The 22,459-nt window shown below is 43.3% G+C and overlaps 1 protein-coding gene and 1 long non-coding RNA gene across 2 annotated transcripts in view; both read right to left on the minus strand.

Annotated features, from left to right (window-relative positions):
- The window catches only part of LOC306656133, a 324,085-nt gene that overhangs the window by 239,585 nt on the left and 62,041 nt on the right, over positions 1-22,459 (minus strand). The window lies entirely within an intron of this gene.
- Positions 16,524-22,158, minus strand: ERAL1 (Era like 12S mitochondrial rRNA chaperone 1). The gene is given in 17 exon segments (XM_079130899.1): positions 16,524-17,205; positions 17,207-17,257; positions 17,369-17,449; positions 17,557-17,706; positions 17,832-17,888; positions 17,890-18,008; positions 18,011-18,080; positions 18,169-18,230; positions 18,233-18,280; positions 18,447-18,491; positions 18,494-18,507; positions 18,663-18,696; positions 18,699-18,708; positions 19,432-19,509; positions 19,659-19,739; positions 19,741-19,787; positions 21,691-22,158. Coding segments are annotated over 17 exon segments (1,305 nt in total). The 5' UTR covers positions 21,980-22,158; the 3' UTR covers positions 16,524-17,136.

Consider the following 22,459-nt stretch of genomic DNA (forward strand, 5'->3'; position numbering starts at 1 on the left):
GTTTGTTCATTACCTGTGTAGTCTTGGGTAACTTCATCTTCCTGGGCCTCCATAGTCTGATTCATTTTACAAACTTATCAAATGCTTGCTATGTGAGCACTTTGTCTTACATGCTAAAGAGACTGCACTGAACAAGACATGCCTAGGTTTTAGAGCTTGCATTCAGGTAGAAACAATAGAAAAGTTAAATATATAGTATGTTAGATAAAGGTAAATAGCAAGGAGGAAAATAAGGAATGAATAGGAAGTTTGGGTGTGCTGAAATTTAGGATGTGCCAAGAAGGGCTCATGAGAAGATACTCCTGACAAAGTTAAAGGAATGAGCCATGTAGGCACCTGAAGGGAAAGCTTTTCCTTCAAAAGGGTGTGGCATGATCAACGAAGGGGTCAGTGCGTATTGGAAGAGGAAGGTGAGTGGGTGGAGAATTAGTGAATGAGGTCAAGATGGAAGCCTACTTCAGGAGCATGTTAGGGCCTTTGTTCTGATATGGGAAACAAAGGGCTTTTAAAAAGAAGTGATATTATCTCACACATCTAAAAATATTCTGGCCTGGTACAGTAGCCTACACCTGTAATCCCAGCAGCTAGGGAGGCTGAGGCAGGAAGATTGCAAGTTCAAAGCCAGCCTCAGCAATTTAGCAAGGCCCTAAGCAACTTAGTGAGACTCTGTCCCAAGAAATAAAAAGGAATGGGGATGGATGTGATTCAATGGTATAATACCCTGGGTTCAATCCTCAGTACGGGAAAAAAAAAAAAGATGAAGAAAAAGAAGATTAGTCATAAAATAAAAGTTTGACAGATCATCAAAATAACTTCATCAAAAAAATTAATGGGGGGCTGGGGAGACGGTTCAGCTGGTAGAGTGCTTGCCTTGCAAGCACAGGGCCCTGAGTTTGATCCCAGTACTGCAAAAAAAAAAATTAATGGGGGCTGTATTATTGTGGCACAGTGGTGGAGCACTCGCCTAGCTTGTGTGAAGCATTGGGTTTGATCCTCAGCACCACATAAAAATAAATAAATAAAGTTAAAAAAAGTTCATAGCTTACAGCCAGAGGAATGAGAAGTTATGCTCCCTTTGTGTACAGTGTATGAAAATGCATTCTGTCATGTATAACCAATTAGAACAAATTAAAAAATTTAAAAAACACAAGCTTCTGGTTAGTATTAGTTACATTAAATGCCATGAATGCCATGAAAACATACAGTTCAGTTCAGACTCTAAAAATAAGTTCATAGCCTTAAAAAAATTAATGGTAAGTCAAATACAGTCAAAAATATTTACAATACATTAACAAAGGACTTGAATCCCATATATAAAAAGAACTCCTACAAAGTCAGTAATAGACAACCCAACATGAAACATCACCCTGAATGCCTTACTGAGAGAAGAATGAAAGGGAGGCAGCAGGGAGATCAGTTGCTCCTCATGAGTATTGGAAAAATACAGCTGAAATATAGAGATCTGAAACCAATGGAGGTAGTGAGAAGTACTCAGATTTTGGATATATTTATAACTAAACAGGATGGTACTAAAATACCTGGTATAAGACAAAAAAGAAAGGAAAAAATGCTTCCAATGTGCAATGTCTGTAAATTCAAAGTCTTAGTATTGCAAGGACATCAATTCTCCCAGATTGGTCTATGTGTTCAATACAACCCCCAAACAAAACCCCAAGCAAAAAATTGGAGGGTATAGCTCAGTGGTGGAGCACTTGCCTAGCACTATGAGACCCTGGGTCCAATCCACAGCATCCCCTCACAATTTGAAGCCAGCCTCAGCAATTTAGCAAGGGCCTAAGCCACTTCATGAGACTCTGTCTCAGAAATAAAGAGGGCTGGGGATGTGGCTTAGTGGCTAAGCACCCCTGAGTTCAGTCCCTGGTAGCAAAAAACAAAAATCCACATCATGCCCAAAAACCTCCCTAAAAGAAGAAAAGAAACCAAGAGATATTTTTTGTTTGTTTAAATTTTTTGGTGGTTTTGGTTTTGTTTCACAGTACTGGCAATACAACCCATAATCTCTCACTTGCAAAGCAAGTGGTCTATTATGAGCTACATCTCCCGAGGCCCAAAGGTTGTTCTGTTTTCATTTCATGGTACTGGGTATTGAATGCACACGCACTCTGCCACTGAGCTACAACCCCAGACTGTTTTGGTTTTGTTTGTTTTTTTTTTTTTTTTTTTAAACAGGATCTTGCTAAGTTACTGAGACTGGTCTCTAATTTGTGATCCTCTCTCACCTTTCTAAATGTCTGTGATAACATGTATGCCCTACTGATTTTTTTCTTTTTCTTTTTTTCTTTTTTTTTTTTTTTTTTTTTGACTGAGGATTTAACCCAGGGGTGCTTTACCATTGAGCTACATCCCCAGACCTATTTATTTTTAATTTTTTTTTTTTTAGGTGGGGTCTCAGTATGTTGCCTTAGGACCTCACTAAGTTGCTGAGGCTGGCCTTGAACTGTGATCCTCCTGCCTCAGCCTCCTGATTGCTGAGATTACAGGAGTGTGCCACTGCACCTGGTTGGATTCTTTCTTCTATTCCATGTGCCAGTGTCACACTGTCTTCATTACTATAACTTTAAGACCTGGTACTTGATAGTTGGAGTCCTCTGATTTTGCTCTTCTTCTATTTCATCTTTTTCATGTAGTGCTGAGGATCAAACCCAGGGCTTCGTGGATGCTAAGCATGTGCTCTATTACTGAGCTACACCCCCATCTCAATTTTACTTTTTTTCCAAGTTTGTCTTGCTTATTCTTGGTTCCTTAAAGAACTTTCAGAACTTGTTGTCTGTACATATCTGTTGGGAAACAGGGCTACCTGTAATCCCAGCAACACAGGAGGCTGGGGCAGAAGGATAACAAGTTCCAGGCCAGCTTAGGGAGACCATGTCTCAAAATGGAGGCAGGAGGATCACAAGTTCAAGACCAGCCTCAGCAATTTAAGGAGACCCTGTCTCAAATAAATAAAATACCAGGGGCTGGAGAGGATAGTTCAGTTGGGAGAGTGCTTGCCTCTCAAGCACAAAGCCCTGGGTTCAATTCCCAGCACCGAAAAAAAAAAAAAAAAAAAAAAAAAATCAAAAGGGCTGGGAATGTGACTTAGACTCTTGGGTTCAATCTCTGATTCAAAAGAAAAAAAAGAAGGAAAGACTCCAGAAATAGACCCACATACACATGGACACTTGTTTGTGACAAAAGTGACAAGGAAAGTCCTTTCTCCACAATAAAAGATACCAAATAATCTAGTTGGAAATATGGTTCTTGACACCCAACTTACACTGCAAAAAATCAATTCCAAATGGACTGTAGGCCTAAATGTTGAAAAGTCTAAACAATAAAACATCATGACCTCAGGACAAGTATTTTTGTTTTTTTCCACTGGGAATGGAAACCAGGCGCTAATCTGGTAGGCAAGCATTTCTACCACTGAGCTACGATTCCCATACCTAGACAAATATTTTATTTTTATTTTTTTATTATTTTTAGACAGATTAAAAATATTTTTTGTTGTAGATGGACACAATATCTTTATTTATTGTTAGTGGTGCTAAGGATTGAACCCAGTACACTCACATATGCGAAGGCAAGCACTCTACCACTGAACTACAACCCCAGCCCTAGAAAAAAAATTTTGAAACACAATTTTTGAAAACAAATGAAAAAGTTGTATGTAAATTGGAATGTAAAAAAGTTAAATGGGGACTAGGGATGTGACTCAGTGGTAAGCGGTTGCCTGGCATGTGTGAGGCCCTGGGTTCGATTCTCAGTACCACATTAAAATAAATATATAAATAAAAATAAAGACTCATTGGACAACTAAAAAATTATTTTTAAAAAATTGATGGGGGGGCTGGGGAGATAGCTCAGTTGGTAGAGTGCTTGCTTGCAAGCACCAGGCCCTGGGTTCAATCCCCAGCACCACACCACACACACAAAAAAAATTAATGGTATGCTGGGCACCATGGTGCATGCCTGGTATCCCAGTGACTTGGGAGGCTGATGTAAGAGGATCACAAGCTCAAAGCTGGCCTCAGAAAAGGGAGGTGCTAAACAACTCAGTGAAACCCTGTCTCTAAATAAAATACAAAATAGGGGTGGGGATATGGTTCAGTGTTTAAGTGTCCCTTAGTTCAATCCCTGATACCAAAATTATAATAATAATTAATAGTGGGAGCAGTGACATATCTTTCATCCCCATGACTCGGGAGGCTGAGGCAGGAGTATCGCAAGTTCAAGGCCAGCCTCAGCAACTTAGAAAGACCCTGTCTCAAAATAAAAAATAGAAAGGGCTAGGAGCATAGCTCAGTGGTAAAGTGCCCTGGGTTCAATTTCCAGTACAAAAAAATTAAGGTTGGGAGAGATAGGCAGACCCTAGGGTAATGGGGAAAGATATCTGCAGTACATATGTCTTGGGGGGAGAACTAGAGTCCAGAATATATGTTACCAATAAGTAAGAAAAAAAGATACAGATAAGTAAACAAATGATAGGGTCAGGCACTACACAGAATGGCCAATAGATATATGAAAATGTGTGCGGAAGATTATGTTTTCCAATGATAGTGGCAACAATATCTTCTATCTCACATGTTCCCCTTGCAGTGTAATTTTGACATCCTTCCAATTAGAGCTAGTCTATGCCTCCTTTCCTTGAAATTGGGTGCACTTTTGTGACTAGGTCAATAGACTGTTGAAGAGGGGATGTTTTGTGACTTCCAATGCTAGATCATAAAAGACTTTGCTTCCTCTTTATTTGCTGGAATATTCTTTCTTTAAGCCTCAACCACCATGTAAGCAGCATGAAGACATCCAAAGAGATCACAAGGATACACCCTGAACTAGATGAAAAGAGAGAAAGAGCTACCTGTTTAGGCCCTAGCTGCGGTAGCCCCCATCTGGGCTACATCCATAAAACAGACCCCAAGCAAGGACTGCCCAGCCATATTTCTAAAACCCAGATCTCGGAAACTGTGAAAGACGAAAAAAGGACTATTGGTTGTTTAAACTTCTAAGCTTAAGGACATGGGATGTAGCTCAATGCTAGAATGCTTGTCTATAATGTAAAGCCCCTGGGTTCCATCCCCAGCACCGAAAAAAGAAAAGCAGTGGTACATGCCTGTAATTGTGGCAATTCAAGAGGCTGAGACAGGAAGATCACAAGTTCAAGGACATCCTCAGCAATTTAGCACACCCTAAGCAACTTAGTGAAACCCTATTTCAAACTAAGCAATAAAAGGGGCTGAAGATATGACTCAGTGGTTAAGTGCCCCTGGGTTCAATTCCTGGTACCAAAAATTTAAAAATAAAATAAAAAGAACTGGGATGTAGCTCAGAAGCAAAGAACCCCTGATTCAATTCCTAGATCAGAAAAAGGAGAAGAGGAAATGTAGAAAAGTAACAATACCAAGTATGGGTGAGAATGTGGAGCAATTGGAACTTTCTTATGTTGCTGTAAGAGATGTATATTGATAGTCAGGCATAGCTGAACATGCTTAGAATCCCAGCACTTTAGGAGGCTGAGGTGGGAGGATCTTAAATTGAAGGATGGCCTTGGCAATTTAGTGAGACCCAGTCTCAAAATAAAAAATAAAAAGTGCTGGGGATGTAGCTCAGTGGTATTACTCAGTGATACCAATGTAGCCCTGGGTTCAATCCCTAGTACTATTAGTAAGAAAAAGGGAAGCTGGGCAAGGTGATACATGCCTGTAATCCCAGCAGCTCTGGAGGCTGAGGCAGGAGAATAGCAAGTTCAAAGTCAACCTCAGCAATTAGTGAAGTCCTAAGCAATTTAGCAAGACTGTGTCTCAAAATGAAAAATAAAAAGGGCTGGTAATATGGCTCAGTGGTAGAGTGTCCCTAGGTTCAATATCTGGTAACAAAAAAAAAAAAAAAAAAAAGAAGAAGAAGAAGAAGTTGCCTCCAGATTTTGGCATGTATAAAAGAATGGAGTTAGTTACTGAAATGGGTAAATCACTTGAAAGACCAGTTTTGGAGGAGGGGGTTTGTTTTTGTTTTTTTGTATTTTGGTACCAGGGATTGAACCCAGGGGTGCTAATCAATAAGAAACATTCCCAGCACTTCTTATGTTTTATATTGAGGCAGAGTTTTGCTAAGTTGCTTAGGGTCTTGCTAAATTGCTAAAACTGGTTTAAAACTCATGATCCTTCTGCCTCAGCCTCCTGAGTTGCAGGAATTATAGGCATGTGCCCTTGTGCCTGGTGGAAGGAAATTTGAAGCGGGATTGGGACCTCAATTTAAGGTACCTATTAGAAACTTGTGCAGTGGTCAGGCATGGTGGCACATGCCTATAATCCTAGCAGTTCAAGAGGCTGAGGCAGGGGAATTGTAAATTCAAGGTCAGCCTCAGCAACTTAGCAAGGCCCTAAGCAACTGGAGACCTCTCTCAAAATAAAATATAAAAATGGCTGGCGGGGTGCTGGGGAGATAGCTCAGGCGGTAGAGTGCTTGCCTTGTATGCACAAGGCCTTGGGTTCAATCCCCAGCACTGCAAAAAAAAAAAAAAAAAAATGGCTGGGGATGTGGCCCAGTGCCCTGGGTTCAATCCCTGGTGGGTGGGTGGGGAGAGAGAAGGAGGAGGAGGAAAGAGGCAGAAAAGAGAAGAGAAGAAAAAAAACAGAAAAAAGAAAGGAAGGAAGAGGAAGGAAGGAAGGAAGACAAGGACTGGTGCAATGATGCACAACTGTAATCCCAGCTACTTGGGAGGCTCAGGCAGGAGGATCAAAAATTCAAGATAAGGCTGGGATGTGGCTCAGTGGAAAGAGCACTTGCTTGGCATGTGTGAGGCACTGGGTTCAATTCTCAGCACCACATATGAATAAATTAATAAACTAAAAGTCTATCAACATCTAAAAAATATTTTTAAAAAATTCAAGGTCAGTTCAGCAATTTAGTGAGATCATGTCTCAAAATAAAATATAGCTCAGTGGTAAAGTACTCTTGGGTTCAATCTCCAGTGTCTCCCACCCCACAAAGTGCCTATAAGAGAAATTAGCAAGTAGGAGATTCATCCTGCAAATTACTGTAGGGGAGAGGACTGGAGACATGGATTAAGGAGTCATCAGAGGAGCTGGGCACAGTGGCACAAGCCTATAATCCCAACACTCAGGAACCTGAGATAGGAGGATCCCAAATTGGAGACCAGTCTCAGCAACTAGCCAGGCCCTCTGCACCTTAGCAAGAACCTGTCCCTGTCTCAAAATAAAAACAGGACTGGGCAGGTAGCTCACAGTAGAATGCCCCCTGGGTTCAATCCCCAATATAAAAAAAAAAAAAAAAAAAAAAAAGTCTCACTAGACTTACTAGAGTGTAGACAACATTTGAAGCAATGGACAAGGTGAATCTTCAAAGGAATGAGTATAGAGAGAAGGTAAAAGGCCAATTATTGAGGCCTGGTGAGGTTTAGAGGTCTTTAGGTTGGGTTGCAAGGACTGATGATATAGGATGTGTTTCAACATCAAGCAGAACTCTTCTAAGAGCTAATTGGGGCTGGTCATGGTGGTGCATGCCTGTAAACCCAGCATCTCAGGAGGCTGAGGCAGGAGGATAGCAAGTTCAAAGCCAGCCTCAGCCACTTAGCAGGCGCTAAATAAAAAAGGACTGGGGATATGGCTCAGTGGTTAAAGTGTCCCAGGTTCAATCTCTGGTACCAAAAAAATAAAAATAAAAAAACCACCCAAAAAGTTAGTTTTGTATTATTGGTATTGATTAGTAGTTGGCTTATAATCCCCTTTCACAGGCTTTTGGTTTTTTTTTCCATCTATTAATTAGACTTTTCAGATGGGTAAGTGTTGGTGCATGCCTATAACTCCAATGACTGGGGAGGCTGAGGCAGAGGATCAAAAGTTCAAGGTCAGCCTCTGCAATTGGTGAGTCCCTAAACAACTTAGCAAGACTGTCTCAAAATAAAAAATGAAAAGAGCTGGGGATGTAGCTCAGTGATAAAGTGCCCCTGAGTTCAATCCTTGTTACAAAAAGAAAAAAAAATGTAAAGGGCTGGTCGTGTTGCTTGGTGGTATCTACACCTAGATTTCAATCCCCAATACATCAAAAAGAAAACCTCATTAAATGTTTTACTCATTCAATCTCTAAATCAACTCTATGAAAACAGTACTGCTCCGGCTTGATAAAATGAAGAAACTGAGGCATATGGAAATGAAGAGATTTGCTCAAGGTCACAGAGTCAGAACCAGAACCAAACACAGACTCCTAGACTCTGAGCTCCTACTTTTTCATTGCTTCCTGCAGACCTTCAGAAAAGGAAGCCAGGATGGATGCTACAAGGGGACCCAAGTGGGAGATGGGCCAGATTGACCTTAGTGTCAGAGAAGTGACCAACCAGGAAGATGAGCGGAAGGGCCTGGGAAAATGAGATCGGCAAGAAGACAGGTGGGGCCTTGCTGACGTCCTGAAGGATGCTGCTGGAGAGGAGGAGTGGGAAATGATTTTAGGATCAGTGGTGAAGAGAGACTGCATCAACACTTGTGCAGAAGCCAATGGATTCCAGGGTGGGGAGGGAGACCGGGAATTAACTTCAGTAAAGTGAAGTGGATGGCCTTCTGCCCATACCCTCAGAGGTGTGTCTGGCTGCCATTTTTTTTTTTTTTTTTTTTTTTATTTTTGCGCTTCCATAGACCCAGAATGGGGCAGGAAGGGCCCAGTATCCAGATTGGGCTGCTGGAGAGCACAGTCGATGCTGTTCCCCATGTTCTGGTATTCCTGACTCCACTCTTGTAGTGGGCACGTGGCCTACTCACCTTCCATGCTGTTCCTACTCCTAAGCCTTGAGGGGTCCAGCACAGAGAGGGTTAAGGTCCCAGAAACCTTTGCCTATGGAGTGGGTGGGAACTGTCATCCGGGGCCTCCTCTACCCTGATAATCCAGGCTGCCTATCTCTTCCACAGCACCTGTGAGGCAGACAAGTTGTCCTGGCAGGAAGGGAGGGAGGTAAGGGCCTGACTGATGGCGGGAAGGATTTGCAAAGGCGGGGGCTCCCAGGCTCACTGGAGATCTACTTTTCTACCGCAAAACTACCTTCAGGGTTGTAACTGGAGACAGGAGAGGTTATGACCTGTGTGTAGACATGTAGGTCCCCAATGAAACAGAGAACAGGAACTGGGAACTGATGAGTAGACTTAGGGAAGTGTTGATAGGAAATTTTTTTTTTCTTTTTCTTTCTTTCACAGTGGACTAAACTCCGCGCTTTATCACTGAGCTACCTTCCCAGCCCTTTTTTATTTATTATCATTTATTTATTTATTTATTTATTTATTTATTATTTATTTATTTATTTATTTAGTTTATTGGGGGGGGGGGGGTACCAGGAATTGAACCCAGAGACACTTAACCACTGAGCCACATCCATAGCCCTATTTTGTATTTTATTTAGAGACAGTCTCACTGAGGTTTTGCTTAGAGCCTTGCTAAAGTTGCTTAGGCTGGCTTTGAACTCATGATCCTCCTGTGTCAGCCTTTCAAGCCACTGGGATTATAGGTGTGTGCCACCACACCCTGCATTCTCTGCCCTTTTTATTTTCTATTTTGGCTTGCCCAGGCTGGCCCTGAATTGTGATGCTCCTGCCTCAATCTTCCAAGTCTCTGAAATCACAGGCATTTGCCATGGCTTTCCCAAATTTTATTTTTTGGGGAGTGGCATTATAGTTGTACCTAATGGTGGGATTTGTTGTTACATATTCTTACATACACACAATATAAAAATTTAATTTGGCCAATAGCACTTCCCCTTTCCCTCCCTGCTCCCTCCCCTGAAAGTTTTCATTTCTAATATTGAATATGTGCCTCAGCATGTATGCAAGGGGCATACTACCATGTGCACCTGCACAGGTATCAGTGAGCACACATTCCCACTGTACAAGCACCACTGGGGGAGATGAGCAGGGAAAGCCCTTTGCAAGCCAAAAGGGAAGGATCCCAGCACTTGCTGAGCTCCTGCTGCATATGAGCCAGGCTCTAGGTTATAAATTTCCACCTTTACTATCTCATTTCATTTTCACAACAATCGTGGAAAAGAAAGCATTTCAATCCTATTTTTGTGATTAGGAAACCAAGGCTGCAAGATCAGGGCCAGGACCAAGGGCCACTCAGCAAGCAGTGATGGAACCCAAACTGGCAAATCTGCACATTTTTCCTTCTGGCCCTGAGTACATCCTGGAGAGGTGGTCTGAAAAACAAAAAATAACTCTAAGGCACAACTTCTGAACTGTGATGGCTGAAGCTCTGGTTCAAGCCCAGAATGGCCTGTAAGTTCAGGACAGAGAAGCTCCATGAAGTGTGTACAAGCCAAAGATCAGAGAAAGGATTGTTCCTGGGTTGTAGCTTGTCACCAGCCAGCACTAGAAGAGGCTTAAAAGACGTGGGGGAGCTGGTACAGTGGTGCATACCTGTTAAGGCCAACAATTCAGGAGGCTGAGGGCAGTAGGATCGTAAGTTCAAGGCCAACCTCAGCAATTTAGCAAAGTTAAGCAACTTTGTGAGACTTGTCTCAATATAAAAAAGGCTGGGATGTAGCTCAGTGGTAAAGCACCTCTAGGTTCTATTCCCAGTACCAAAAAAAAATAATAAAATAAATAGGTCTGGGGATATAGCTCAGTGATTAGAACATCACTGCCCAGTACCTGGCAGAGACTGGGGGGAGCAGGAAAGGAAATGAATCAGAGCTTGGATAAACAGGCAACCTCAAACTTTATCTCTGACACCCCCTACAAATCCCAAGCCCACATGTAATCACAAGAAGAGTTTGAACTAGGACAGTTTGGGCTGGGGATGTAGCTCAGTTGGTAGAGTGCTTGCCTTGCATGCACAAGGCCCTGGGTTCAATCCCCAGCACCACAAAGGAAAAAAAAAAAAATTAGAATAGTTTTCTAGCTTTTTTTCACCGCTGCAGGGCTGGGGATGGAATTTATATATGACCTTGCATATACTAGCAAGCACTTCACCCATTAAGCCACATCCCCAACCAAACCCAGAGCCTCCTGAATGCTAATGTGCTTTTTCCACATTTGCTGACTCATAGATCCACACCAGTCTCTTGCTTGGATCCTATGCATCTAAAGCATAAGAGGACAGCAGGAACCCCCAGAGCTTCTCAAAGTTCTTGATATTTGATGTTGATTGGACATGAGTGAGATATTGAATGAGTAAAGCGTTAACTGATCATATTATTTAGTTGCCTTTTTTCCCCCTTCCTGCAGCGATAGGAATCAACCCAGGGCTTCAAACATGGTAGGCAAGTGCCCTACATCTGAGCTTCATCACTCGTGTTCTTTTTTAAAAATCTTTAAAATTTGTCTTAATTAGTTATACATGACAGTAGAATGCATTTTTTTTTTTTTTTTTTTTTTTTGCAGTGCTGGGGATCGAACCCAGGGCCTTGTGCTTGCAAGACAAGCACTCTACCAAACTGAGCTATCTCCCCAGCCCTAGAACGGATTTTGATACATCATATGTAATGGAGTATAATTCTCATTCTTTGGTTATACATGATGTAGAATCTCACCAGTCGCATAGTCAGATATGGGATCTGCAGATAGGAAGGATAGTAGAATCAATCAGACATTATTACCCTATGTACATAGATAACTACATATAAAACTATACTCATGCTCTTTTTATAAAAATTTTTCTCACCAGGTGTAGTGACACATGCCTGTAATCCCAGCAGCTCAGGAGGCTGAGGCAGAAGGATCTCGAGTTCAAAGCCAGCCTCAGCAAAAGCAAGGCACTAAGCAATTCAGTGAGATCCTGTCTCTAAATAAAATACAAAATAAGGCTGGGGATATAGCTTAGTGACCGAGTGCCCCTGAGTTCAAACCCAGGTACCCACCCCCATTCTTTTTTCTTTTTCTTTTTTTAATTGGATCTTTTATTTATTTACTTATAAGTGGTGCTGAGTATTGAACTCAGGGCTTTGCACATGGTAGGCAAGTGCTCTATCACTGAGCCACAACTCCAGTCCCCCATTCTTTTTCTATTCATTCTAAATTGCCCTGGCTGGCCTCAAAATTACAATCATCTGGGCTGGGATTGGGGCCAGTGGTAGAATGCTTGCCTAGCACATGTGAGGCACTGGGTTTGATTCTCTGCACTACATAAATTAATAAAGGCATTGAGTCCATCTACAACCAAAAATATTTTTAAAAAATTACAATCACCTTGCCTTAGCCTCCAAGTAGCTGGATTACAACTGTGCACCACAGGCTCTACCAGTGTCTTCTTTATCTTTGTATAAAATCGCTAATTTTATAAAACTTAGTAACCAACAATTGATTTATAATTTTAAGAGTAATTTTACCAGCAGAATCTATTTTTTTAATGGGTAGGTTATGTATCTCTGTATATGTGGGCATTGTACACATGCACATTTGTATGCATGTTCAGCAGGTGTGGGTGTCTATGTATCTGCAGGTATCAGGCACTAGGGAGGCAGAGGACTGAAAGAACAGCCATCCTGGAAGACAGACCTGGAAAGCATTCTCAGGTCCTGCTCTGGGCCCTGATGGCTCCTGATATGCAGAAGGTGCTGGGCCCCACCCTGATAGCATAATGTCTACTTATCAAGGTCTCCAGACTACCCCACCCAGGCCCAGACTGTTCTCCAGCTCACACCCTGATCACAGCAGCCCCCACACCCACTAAAGGGGCCACAGCTACAGGATCTCTGACTTATTGAGATATCGTCTGTCCTTTACTTTCCCAGATCCCTGGTTTCTACCCATGCTCACCTTTAGACTTGGTCCCCAGGGACCAGGCAGAAGTTTCTGGGCAGAGTGTGGAAAGAATTTTGGTCCTGGTGCATGAAGCCCTCACTTCACTAAAGGAGTTTGAGTATCTATGAGGTCTCTCAGTAGAGGTAGTCTGGGAGGTGGGCTACAAGGAGGCAGGAGCAGACAAATAATTCTTCATCTAGCTAAAGCACCTGGGTTGATGACGATTACTCAAATACTTCACACTTAATTCTTAAAAACTTAGTAAGTATGTATCACCACTGAAGCTTGGAGAAGTACAGCTTGCCCCAGTCACACAGCTAGTGAGTAAGAGAACAAAGAAGGGAAGGAAACCTGCACTATTTCATGTGTGCTAGTCTCTGATCTGAAAGCTTAAGAAGAGTGCTCACAGAATTCTCATTACCATATAAAGTAGGTATTGATTGATCTCATTTTACGTTTGAGGAAACTGAGACAGAGAGCACAAAGCTGTAAACAGTGAGCTAAAAACTGTCGTTCAAGGCCTGTCACTGCTAAACCTGGGTTCCCTCTATGGTCCCAACCTGCTTTCAAGGATATTCCATGGGGGTCTGGCATGGTAGCACATGCCTATAATCCCAGCGACTCAGGAGGCTGAAAAAGGAGGATCATAGGTTCAAAGCAAACCTCTGCAATTTAGGGAGGCCCTAAGCAACTCAAAGGAACTGTTTCAAAATAAATATTCAAAGGACTGGGTGGCTCAGTGGTTAAGTGCCCCTGGATTCAATTGTTGGTATCAGAAAAAAAAGGAGGGGGCTTTCAGGTATTCAACAACAGCCCTCTCCATGGCATTCAGTGGGTTCCTGTCAGAAGGAGGTGACATGGGAATTACTTGCTTGAATTCTTGTGGGCCAGCACTAGAGCTGTGTAAAGTGCTTTAGCAGCAGCTGATTTCCTAGTTCTCACAACTTTTTGAACCCGGGACTATTATTATGCCTGTTTACAGATGAAAAGAGGGAGGGTCCAAGACAGAAAGTGACTTCCCTGAGAAAGCCACAGATTGTCTCTCTTCTCTTCTTATTATAGTAGGCTCAGCCTGATGTTAGCCATCAGATATGAACATTTACCGAATTTAGTAGTGAGTGTGTGGTAGCAATATGTTGGTGAATAAATCAGTCCTCATGATATTGATTTATACAAATAGGCTGGGTGTGTAGCACTTGCCTAGTATGCTCAAAAATCCTGGGTTCAATCCCCAGCACTTAAAATTAATAAAAATGTTTTTTAAAAAGCACATAATGGGGGATTTATTTATTTATTTGCAGTACTTGGGATTGAACCCAGGGGTGCTCTGCCACTGAACTATATCCCCAGTTTTTTTTGTTTTTGTGAATTTTTTGTTATTGTTGGTGGTGGTGGTGGTTTTTTTTTTTTTTTTTTTTTTTTAAGACAGGGTCTCACTAAGTTGCTGAGGCTGGCCTCAAGCTTGTGATCCTTCTGCCTCAGCCTCCCAAGTAGCTGGAATTATAGGCACCACCATGCTATAAAGGGGATATAAATAGAAATACCAGGAAGAGTTCCATGAAGAAGTAACAAGATATGAAGAGGAAACAAGTTAACTGGACAAGAATGGAGGGAAGATTATGCTAAGCAAAGGGTAGAACATGTGTCATAGTTCAATGGCAGAAGGAAATAGAATGCCTTCAAAGAATGAAAAGAAGGTTGGGTCTTAAGGACTTAAAATCAGCATAGTAGAATGATGCAGCCACATCAATGTTTATAGCAGCTCAATTCACAATAGCAAAACTATGCAACCAACCTAGATGCCCTTCAACAGATGAATGGATAAAGAAAGTGTGGTACATACACACAATGGAATATTACTCAGCCTTAGAGAGGAATGAAATTATGGCATTTGCAGGTAAATGGATGGAACTGGAGAATATCATGCTAAGTGAAATAAGCCAAACCCAAGAAAACAAAAGCCAAATGTTTTCTCTGATAAGCAGATGCTGATCCATAGTGGGGGGTGGGTAGGGAAGAATGAAGGAACTTTGGATTATAGAGGGGAGTGAGAGGAGGCATGGGGTGGGTGGGGATGGGAAGGATGGTAGATTGAGACAGACATTATTACCCTATATACCTGTATGAAAACAAAATTAAATTAAAATATTTATCACTGTCAAAAAAAGAATGAAAAAAATAAATAAAAGCAAAAAAATACTAATAATGATTCAAAAGAGAGTTGGAAGCAAACATTTAATTACCTAGATATATATTCTTTTTTAAATATTTTTTTAGTTGTCAATGTACCTTTATTTATTTATATGTGGTTGCTGAGAATCAAACCCAGGGCCTCACACATGCTAGGCAGTGCTCTACCACTGAGCCACAACCCTAGCCCTAGATATAAATTCTTTAGCAGATAGATTAATTTGTAACAACATGAACGGAATTTAGCTGCTTTGAAATCTCCCAGCAGCACCCTTCAATCAGGAGATCTTGCCAGGACAACAGTAGCAAGAAATCTGTCTGCCCAGGTTTGGCCAACTTGGGCTCAGCATAAACACAGACAGGGGCTGGGGAATTAAATTGCCTAATGGTCCGGTGAGCTTACTCCCAAATTTCACATAAATCCAGCTGCTGGGACCCTCCCTGCATTATAGAAATTCAGTTTGTGTTCCCTACCATGACCCAAAACAAACCCTTCCATCAGGGCTTTGATCAACAACAGAGCCCTGAAGGATGGGGAGAGGCTGTTCTTTTCCACTACCTAGCTCAGCAGGCAGATGACCAGCTCCATGGGAGGGGGGATGAAGGGTTTAGTGAAATCCTTAAAAAAAAAAACGGTGGTCAGATGGAGGTATAGCGATTCCATCCCCACCACAACATTAAAAAAAAAAAAAGAAAAGAAAAGAAAAAAAAAAGCCTAGGGCTGGGAATGTGACCCTTGTCTCATGAAGCCCAGCAAAGGAAGGGTTAAGAGGCTGGGCTTTCTAGAACCCGGGAAAAGGACCCCACCCAGGGGAGGGGCTTATGGGTTAAAAGGCAAGCAGCTTGAGTGCACAGCAAGAGACAGGGCCTCCTTACATCTAAAGACCTCCCCTGTGTGTAGTTCCAGCTCCAGGTAAGTGCTCCTTTCTGGCTCAGCCTGTCTTCCTGTTAGTCTGACCAGAGGAAACCTGCTCATTATGTTATCTCCACATTTCTCTGGTCCTGAGTCCCTGGGATTTTGACAGACCCTACTTTGGTAGGGGCTTCCTCATGCCTGTCCCCTTCTCCTAAGCCACTGTGCTGTCAGACTACAGAATCAAGGAGATGCTCACTTGGGTGGGAGCAGAGGAACAGGGAGGAGAAAGCTGTGTACATCCAGTTCTTGACTTTTCCTGCCCTGTCCCCAGCCTCTAGCTCTCCCTTCCCACAGTGCTCTCCAAGCCTGCTTCCTGAGCCTCCTGCAGGGCCCTGGCTGGGATATCATCATATACTGTAAGTTGTGATGAGACACTACAGTATAGATGATGTACTAGTCCGGGTACCCCGAGCTTTGGATCCTAATGAAGAAAGCAGAGGAGATGCTGCAAGCCCACTGTGCTCACTGCTCAGTCTGCTGACTGCTTGGGAACGGTGAGGAAACCGTTACCCATTACTGAGTTTAGTAATGGTAATGGTTCTCTTGCTGCTCCCAGAAGCTGCTAGGAAGAGTGCTAAGGACCCTGGAGCAGACTCCTGGAAGGGAGAGAAACTCCAGCTTCAACAGGGGCCAAGGGGCGAGGGGAACGGGTGTTCTTCTTCCCTTTTCTGAAGAAATAAAGATGAGAACCAGAACAATTGTCTTTTAATTGTATTAGTATCTGAGAATGGGCAAAGAAATGGGGTGGAAGGTATTAAGAACTTGGGAGAACAGGTGGATGGCTCTATCTTACTCAGGAAACATAGGCCTTTATAAGATTTCAGGGTGGGCTGGGGTTATAGCTCAGTGGTAGAGTGCTTGCCTAACGTGTGTGAGGCACTGGGTTTGATATAAAGTTTAAAAAAAAAAAAAAAAAGATTTCAAGGTGGAGGAATTTGGGGGAAAAAGAGATATCTTCCCTGATAAGAACTGGTAACTAGGGCATTACTCTGGGCCCAATGACTCTGAGGGGAAGGTGGCACAGCTCCTACCAAGGGGTCAATTTCTGAGACCAACACAGCTATTAGCCTAGGGAAAGTAACAAACTGGAAACTGAACCAAGACAGGTTCCTTCCTCCAACAGGAGACATGGCTGGGCAGGTATTATGCAAACTCAGCAAAGTGAAACCAGCCAGTAACCAGTCAGTGTTCATGCCACTCATTAGGCCCTGAAGGTCCCCTAAGCAGGGACAGTTCTGGTTAGTGACTTCTGCTACAGTTGGGATGCCCTGAAAAGGGCAGTAGGGATTGTCACTTGAGTAGCTTCACAGAAAGGTGTATCTGAACATCACAGAGGAAGATGTCCATTAGGTCACGGCCCCACCTCCTGTGCAATCTGGGAGATAAGGTAGCCCTTCTGACCATCAGGATCCTCTGAGAATGGGGTAAAAGAGAAGAACATGGTCTGGTTTCAGGGCTCCCGGGGGAGGAGGGAAGAACCCCTGCCCAACATAGCCTTTGTCCCTTCCGTGAGCGTACTTACCACATGAGATTCTTTGGGTACAAGAAGGTTCTGATGGATTTTCAGCTCCCCACTTGGTCCTTCTTCCCACACCACTGTCTTCTGTACAGGGAAATATGACTAGTCAGGTAGGACAATCTCTCTGCTTCCTGATTCCCAGCTATATTGTTCTCGAAGTGTGCCCCCGGATCCTTTCACTTTGCTCACACCTGTTGCACATTGTAGGGTACTTCCTGGGGCAGGTACTCTAGGAGTTTCTCTCGGATTATGTTGGCACAGATCTCTTCAGGTGTCTGGCTAGTAAGGACTCCACTATGGAACACCCAGGGCCCTGGTTGGGCCTGTGCCAACAGGTATTGCTGTAGACACAAAAGAATATGTGGCATCTTAACCCCAACCAGGACTTTACTATTCATTCTTGCTCCTAGAAGGAAATCTGAAGCCTATAGACAACCACAGGAACCAAGGGTCAAGGCTAACTGACCTTTAGTGTCTTCACATCTTCTTGGCTTAGAGCTGACAACATGAAGATCTCCTGGAAGTCGGGGCCAGCCAATCCTCCGAGCATTTTCCTCAGACTGTGTGTTTAGGTCCTTGGCTACTGATCTAGGACAATGGGTGTCAGGACGTGGGTGGAAGGCCTGCCTCCTATTAAGTTTCTTCCATTAACCACACCTTCAGTGAGAGCTGCTGTGAGCTCCAGGAGAACTGACTTCTGCTTCAGGCAATCTACCTGGGCATGGAGGAATAAACAAAGTGTGTGGTCTTGCTGACCATAGCCCTTTGAGAGAAGATCCGTTCCTCAGGTGGGCAGTGCCTACCTTGTTCAAGACAAGAATGCTGGGGACATGGGAGAAATGGGTCAAGCACTGGAGCACCTGGAGCTGAGCTGGTTTCGAGTCCACTTGTCTGAGACATCCACAAGAACTATAACTGGAAGATGGCAGGATAGGCAGAAGAATTAGGATGTGACCACCTTTTTCCTGTCCCCATAAGAATTTCCATGGTCTGGGCTCTGGCCAGCTTCCACCCCCAAACTATCAGGAATAATGGCCAGGACCCTGGATACTTGAGTTCACATTCCCATCCTGAGCCTAACCAAGATCAGCAGATTCCATGCTCTTCCACGGATCTTCCAACAAGAGAGTTCCAGATGGTGCCTGGGGGAGACATATGTCAGGAAAGGTCTCATGACTGATGCATCCTTGATAAAGAATGGGGTGTGGTAAGAAGGTTTTCCAGCCCCTATGATGGATATCCCCACCCCCTATTCAATACTTTCCCCTCTACCACCACCCATTTTCATAGCCACTACCTCTTCTGTTTAACAGGACTGATGATTCCAGGGTGTCAAGTAGAATCTAGAATCAGAAAAGAAAGATATCCAGACCCCAGAAAAAAAGACTGAGGAATGAGACAAAGGCCATCTTTAATGTTAGTAGCCTGTCCTTCCTTCTTAGCTAAGCTGTTAATGACCTTAGGTTTCTTTGTTTTGTTTTGTTTTGGCACTGGAGATTGAACCCAGAGGTTCCCTATCACTGAACAACATCTTTAGCCTTTTATAATACTGTTTTAATTTTGAGAACAAGGGGCTGGGAGATAGCTCAGTTGGGTAGAGTGCTTGCCTTGTAAGCACAAGGCCCTGGGTTCGATCCCCAGCACCCAAAAAAAAAAAAAAAATTTTTTTTTTGAGAACAGGTCTCATTAAGTTGCTGAGGTTGGCCTCGAACTTGTGATCCTCCTACCTAAATCTCTTGAGTCACTGGGATTACAGGCATATACTAATGCACTTGCTTGACTTTATTACCCTTTAGCAATGCTTTAATTCTAGATGAGAATCCAGAGGAAGATGAAGATGGTGAATCAATGTAAGATTGTAGGGCAGTAAATAAAGAATGATAACTTCAGACTAGATGACAAAGGAGAAAAGGTAGAGAGAACTGCATTGAATTTTAAGGAAGAAGAGATTCCCTTCCCTCAGACAAGTGAATCTAAGTATCATTTTCTTGAAGTCTAATGGTAGGGAAGACTTGCCTAGCTTCATCCTTTGTTTTGTTTCTAGAACTCCCTTTGCAGGTACCTACCACTTGAGATTCCTTCTCTGTGATGACACCCAGAGCCTGGCAACGTGTAGTGTGCACCTTCTTGGAGACAGGGAACACCTGTCAGGAATAAAGAAGTTCCAATGAGATACTAGATCCCTCCAGGACCATTCATGAAGGTAAAGCAAGAAGAGATTTAAAAAAAAAAAAAAACAAAAAAACAAAAAACGGGCGGGGGCATTGTATGTGTGGATTAAAGTGTAACATACTTTTCGGCCCAGCAGCTGGTTAGAGAGTGTTGACTTCCCTGCATTGGGTGCTCCCAGGAGGACCACTCGTAGAACCCCGGGAATTCTCAGGCATATCAGGGGGATGAAGCAAGAGGAGATTCTGCTCATCTGTGTTTAAGTGGGGGGAAAGAAATGAGACATAGTGCAATCTGGACTCTCTGTTAGGTACTTAGCCCTGTCCATCCACAAAGGAAAAAAAAAAAAATAAGATTAAGTTGGGTGTGGTAGCAATGTCTGTAATTCCAGTTCCAGAGGTTAAGGCAGTAGGATAGAGTTCAAAGTCAGCTTTAGCAAAAGTGAGGTGACTAAGCAACTTAGTGAGACCATGTCTCTAAATAAAACACAAAATAGGGTTGGGAATGTGGCTTAGTGACCCTGAGTTCAATCCATGGCACACCCACCCCCACAAAAAAAGATATAAGACTAAGGGGTTAGGGTTGAGGCTCCGTGGTAGAGGGTTTGCTTAGCATGTGTGAAGCACTGGGTTCAATCCTTGGCATCATATAAAAATAAATAAATAAAGGTATTCTGTTCATCTACAACTAAAAAAATTTTTTAAAAAGAGATATAAGATAAGTGCACCATGGGGTTGTGGCTCAGTGGTAGAGCACTTGCCTAGCATGTGTGAGGCACTGGGTTCAATTCTCAGCACCATAAAAAATAAATAAAGATATTGTGTCCATCTACAACTAAAAATATTTTTAAAAAATTAATGCACCAGGCTAAAGCCACCTAGACTTGACTTTGAGGACTTTGGCCTTTAATTTGACTTAACCTAAGTCTCTTAAATTTTCTCATGTGTAAAATGGAGTTGACATTAATGGTACCTACTTATAACTTTCTTTTGACAACTGGTAATTGTGTAAAACCACTTAGTATAATGTCTAGCAATTAACAGATACTCAATTACTGCATGCAATTGTACTGTGTAGCTGTGTCTGGAAAACATGCATGTGTCATAGCTGGGTGCAAGTGCAGTGTTCCTGTAGTCCCAGATATTCAGGAGGCTGAAGAGGGATAACTACTTGAGCCTAAGAGTTGGAGACCAGCATGGGTAATAGGGAGACCCTGTTTTTTTTTTTGTTTGTTTGTTTTTTTAAAGGTTCAACTTGATTAGACAAGGGCAAAAATTTCTCTCCAGTACTGACATATAATCCTAGTAAAGGTACTATGAAAGCTCTGCAAACTTTGTCTTTCCTTCTGATAGTGTATGCTATTAACAGTTTATGCCAGCCTCCCTACTAGACTTTAGTCTATGCCACTTGAAGAATAAAGTGTGCTGTTTCCCAGGTGTAACTCAGTGTCTTGACACTGTAGATGGCGGTCGAGTAGATGGGGTTCCACATGCATTTACTGGATTAAGTTTGCTTGCTATATGCTGGCAGGGAAACACAATTCTGCCTTGTCTCGTGCTCTTTTGTGAGCTTTGCTGGTTATGACCAGATCAGGTTCCCTACCTCAAAGCCATAATTTTCAGGGCCTCAAATTATTTATTATTATTATTATTGTCCTTTTGGTACCAGGGATAGAACCTAGGGGTGGTTAACTACTGAGCAACAGCCCCAGCCCTTTTTAATTATTTTTTATTTTGAGACAGGATCTCCCTAAGTTCCTTTGGGCCTTGTTAAGTTGCTGGGGCTGGCTTTGAACTTGCAATCCTCCTACCTCAGCCTCCTGAGTCACAGAGATTACAGGCGTGCGCCAACACCCCCGACTCAAATTCATTATTTTTCCGGCGGCCGAGTACTAGAGATTGAACTGGAGCATTTGACCACTGAGCCACATCTCCAGCCCCATTTTGTATTTTATTTAGAGGCAGGGTCTCGCTGAGTTGCTTAGGGCCTCAGCCTCCCGAGCCGCTGGAATTACAGACGTGCGCCACCGCGCACGGCTTCAAATTCATTTTTTATAAAAACGAGCCAAAGACGATATCCCCAGGGAGTCTTCCCGACACGAAACGTCCAGTGTCAAAACCATGACAATCCTAGGAAAACCTATCTAATTCTTTTACCTCTATACATGGACACCGCGGGAGCACACGAAGTCAGCGAACTCTCGGGCTGAGAGACTCCGACGAAGTGGTCCATAGCTGAGCTCTGGCCATATTGGCGAGAGACTGAGGCCAAGCCCGGACTAGAGAAAGCGGCAGCCCTCACACAGGACACGCACCTCCTTTGACAGCCTGAGAGTGATCGAGGCGGGGCCACCCATTCCCTCACCGCGTGGGGACCCAGCTGCCAGACTCCTAACCTGGCTCGGACAAGCCCGGCCCCACACCTGCCAGGGGCAGCCATTGCCATTGCAATGCACTTGGGAACCAACCAGGAGCTCACGTACGATTGGACAGAGCGGCAGGCAAAAGAGCGAGTAGAAGAGAGCTAGACAGGCCTAAACACAACAGAGGTGCATGGGATGTTGGAGGTTTGGTGGGGCCGGAAACGCTCAGGAGACTGGCTGAAGCTAAGGAAAGGGGGAACCACGGGTAGTATTTAGGGTCTGTGTGAGCATGACAATAGTAGTGGATTCGCACGTCATATTTTCTTCTCCTGCCAAAGTTTTGTAAAGTTATTTCTAGCCCTGTCACTTGAACGACTACATGTCCCATGTGGCCAAGCGGCAGAAATAGGCTTCCGGCTCCTGGACCCAGCGGGAGAAATCCGTGTGTCCTGGCGAACAGTGGTCTTGGTCGTGGGATGGGATGCTGAGCTCCCTGTTCCCGTAAGGGTTTTTTGTTTTGGTACTGGTATTGAACGCAGGGGCGCTTTACCACAGGGTCTTGC

This window comes from Sciurus vulgaris, assembly GCF_902686455.1.
Source record: "Sciurus vulgaris genome assembly, chromosome: 3".
Taxonomy (NCBI): domain Eukaryota; kingdom Metazoa; phylum Chordata; class Mammalia; order Rodentia; family Sciuridae; genus Sciurus; species Sciurus vulgaris.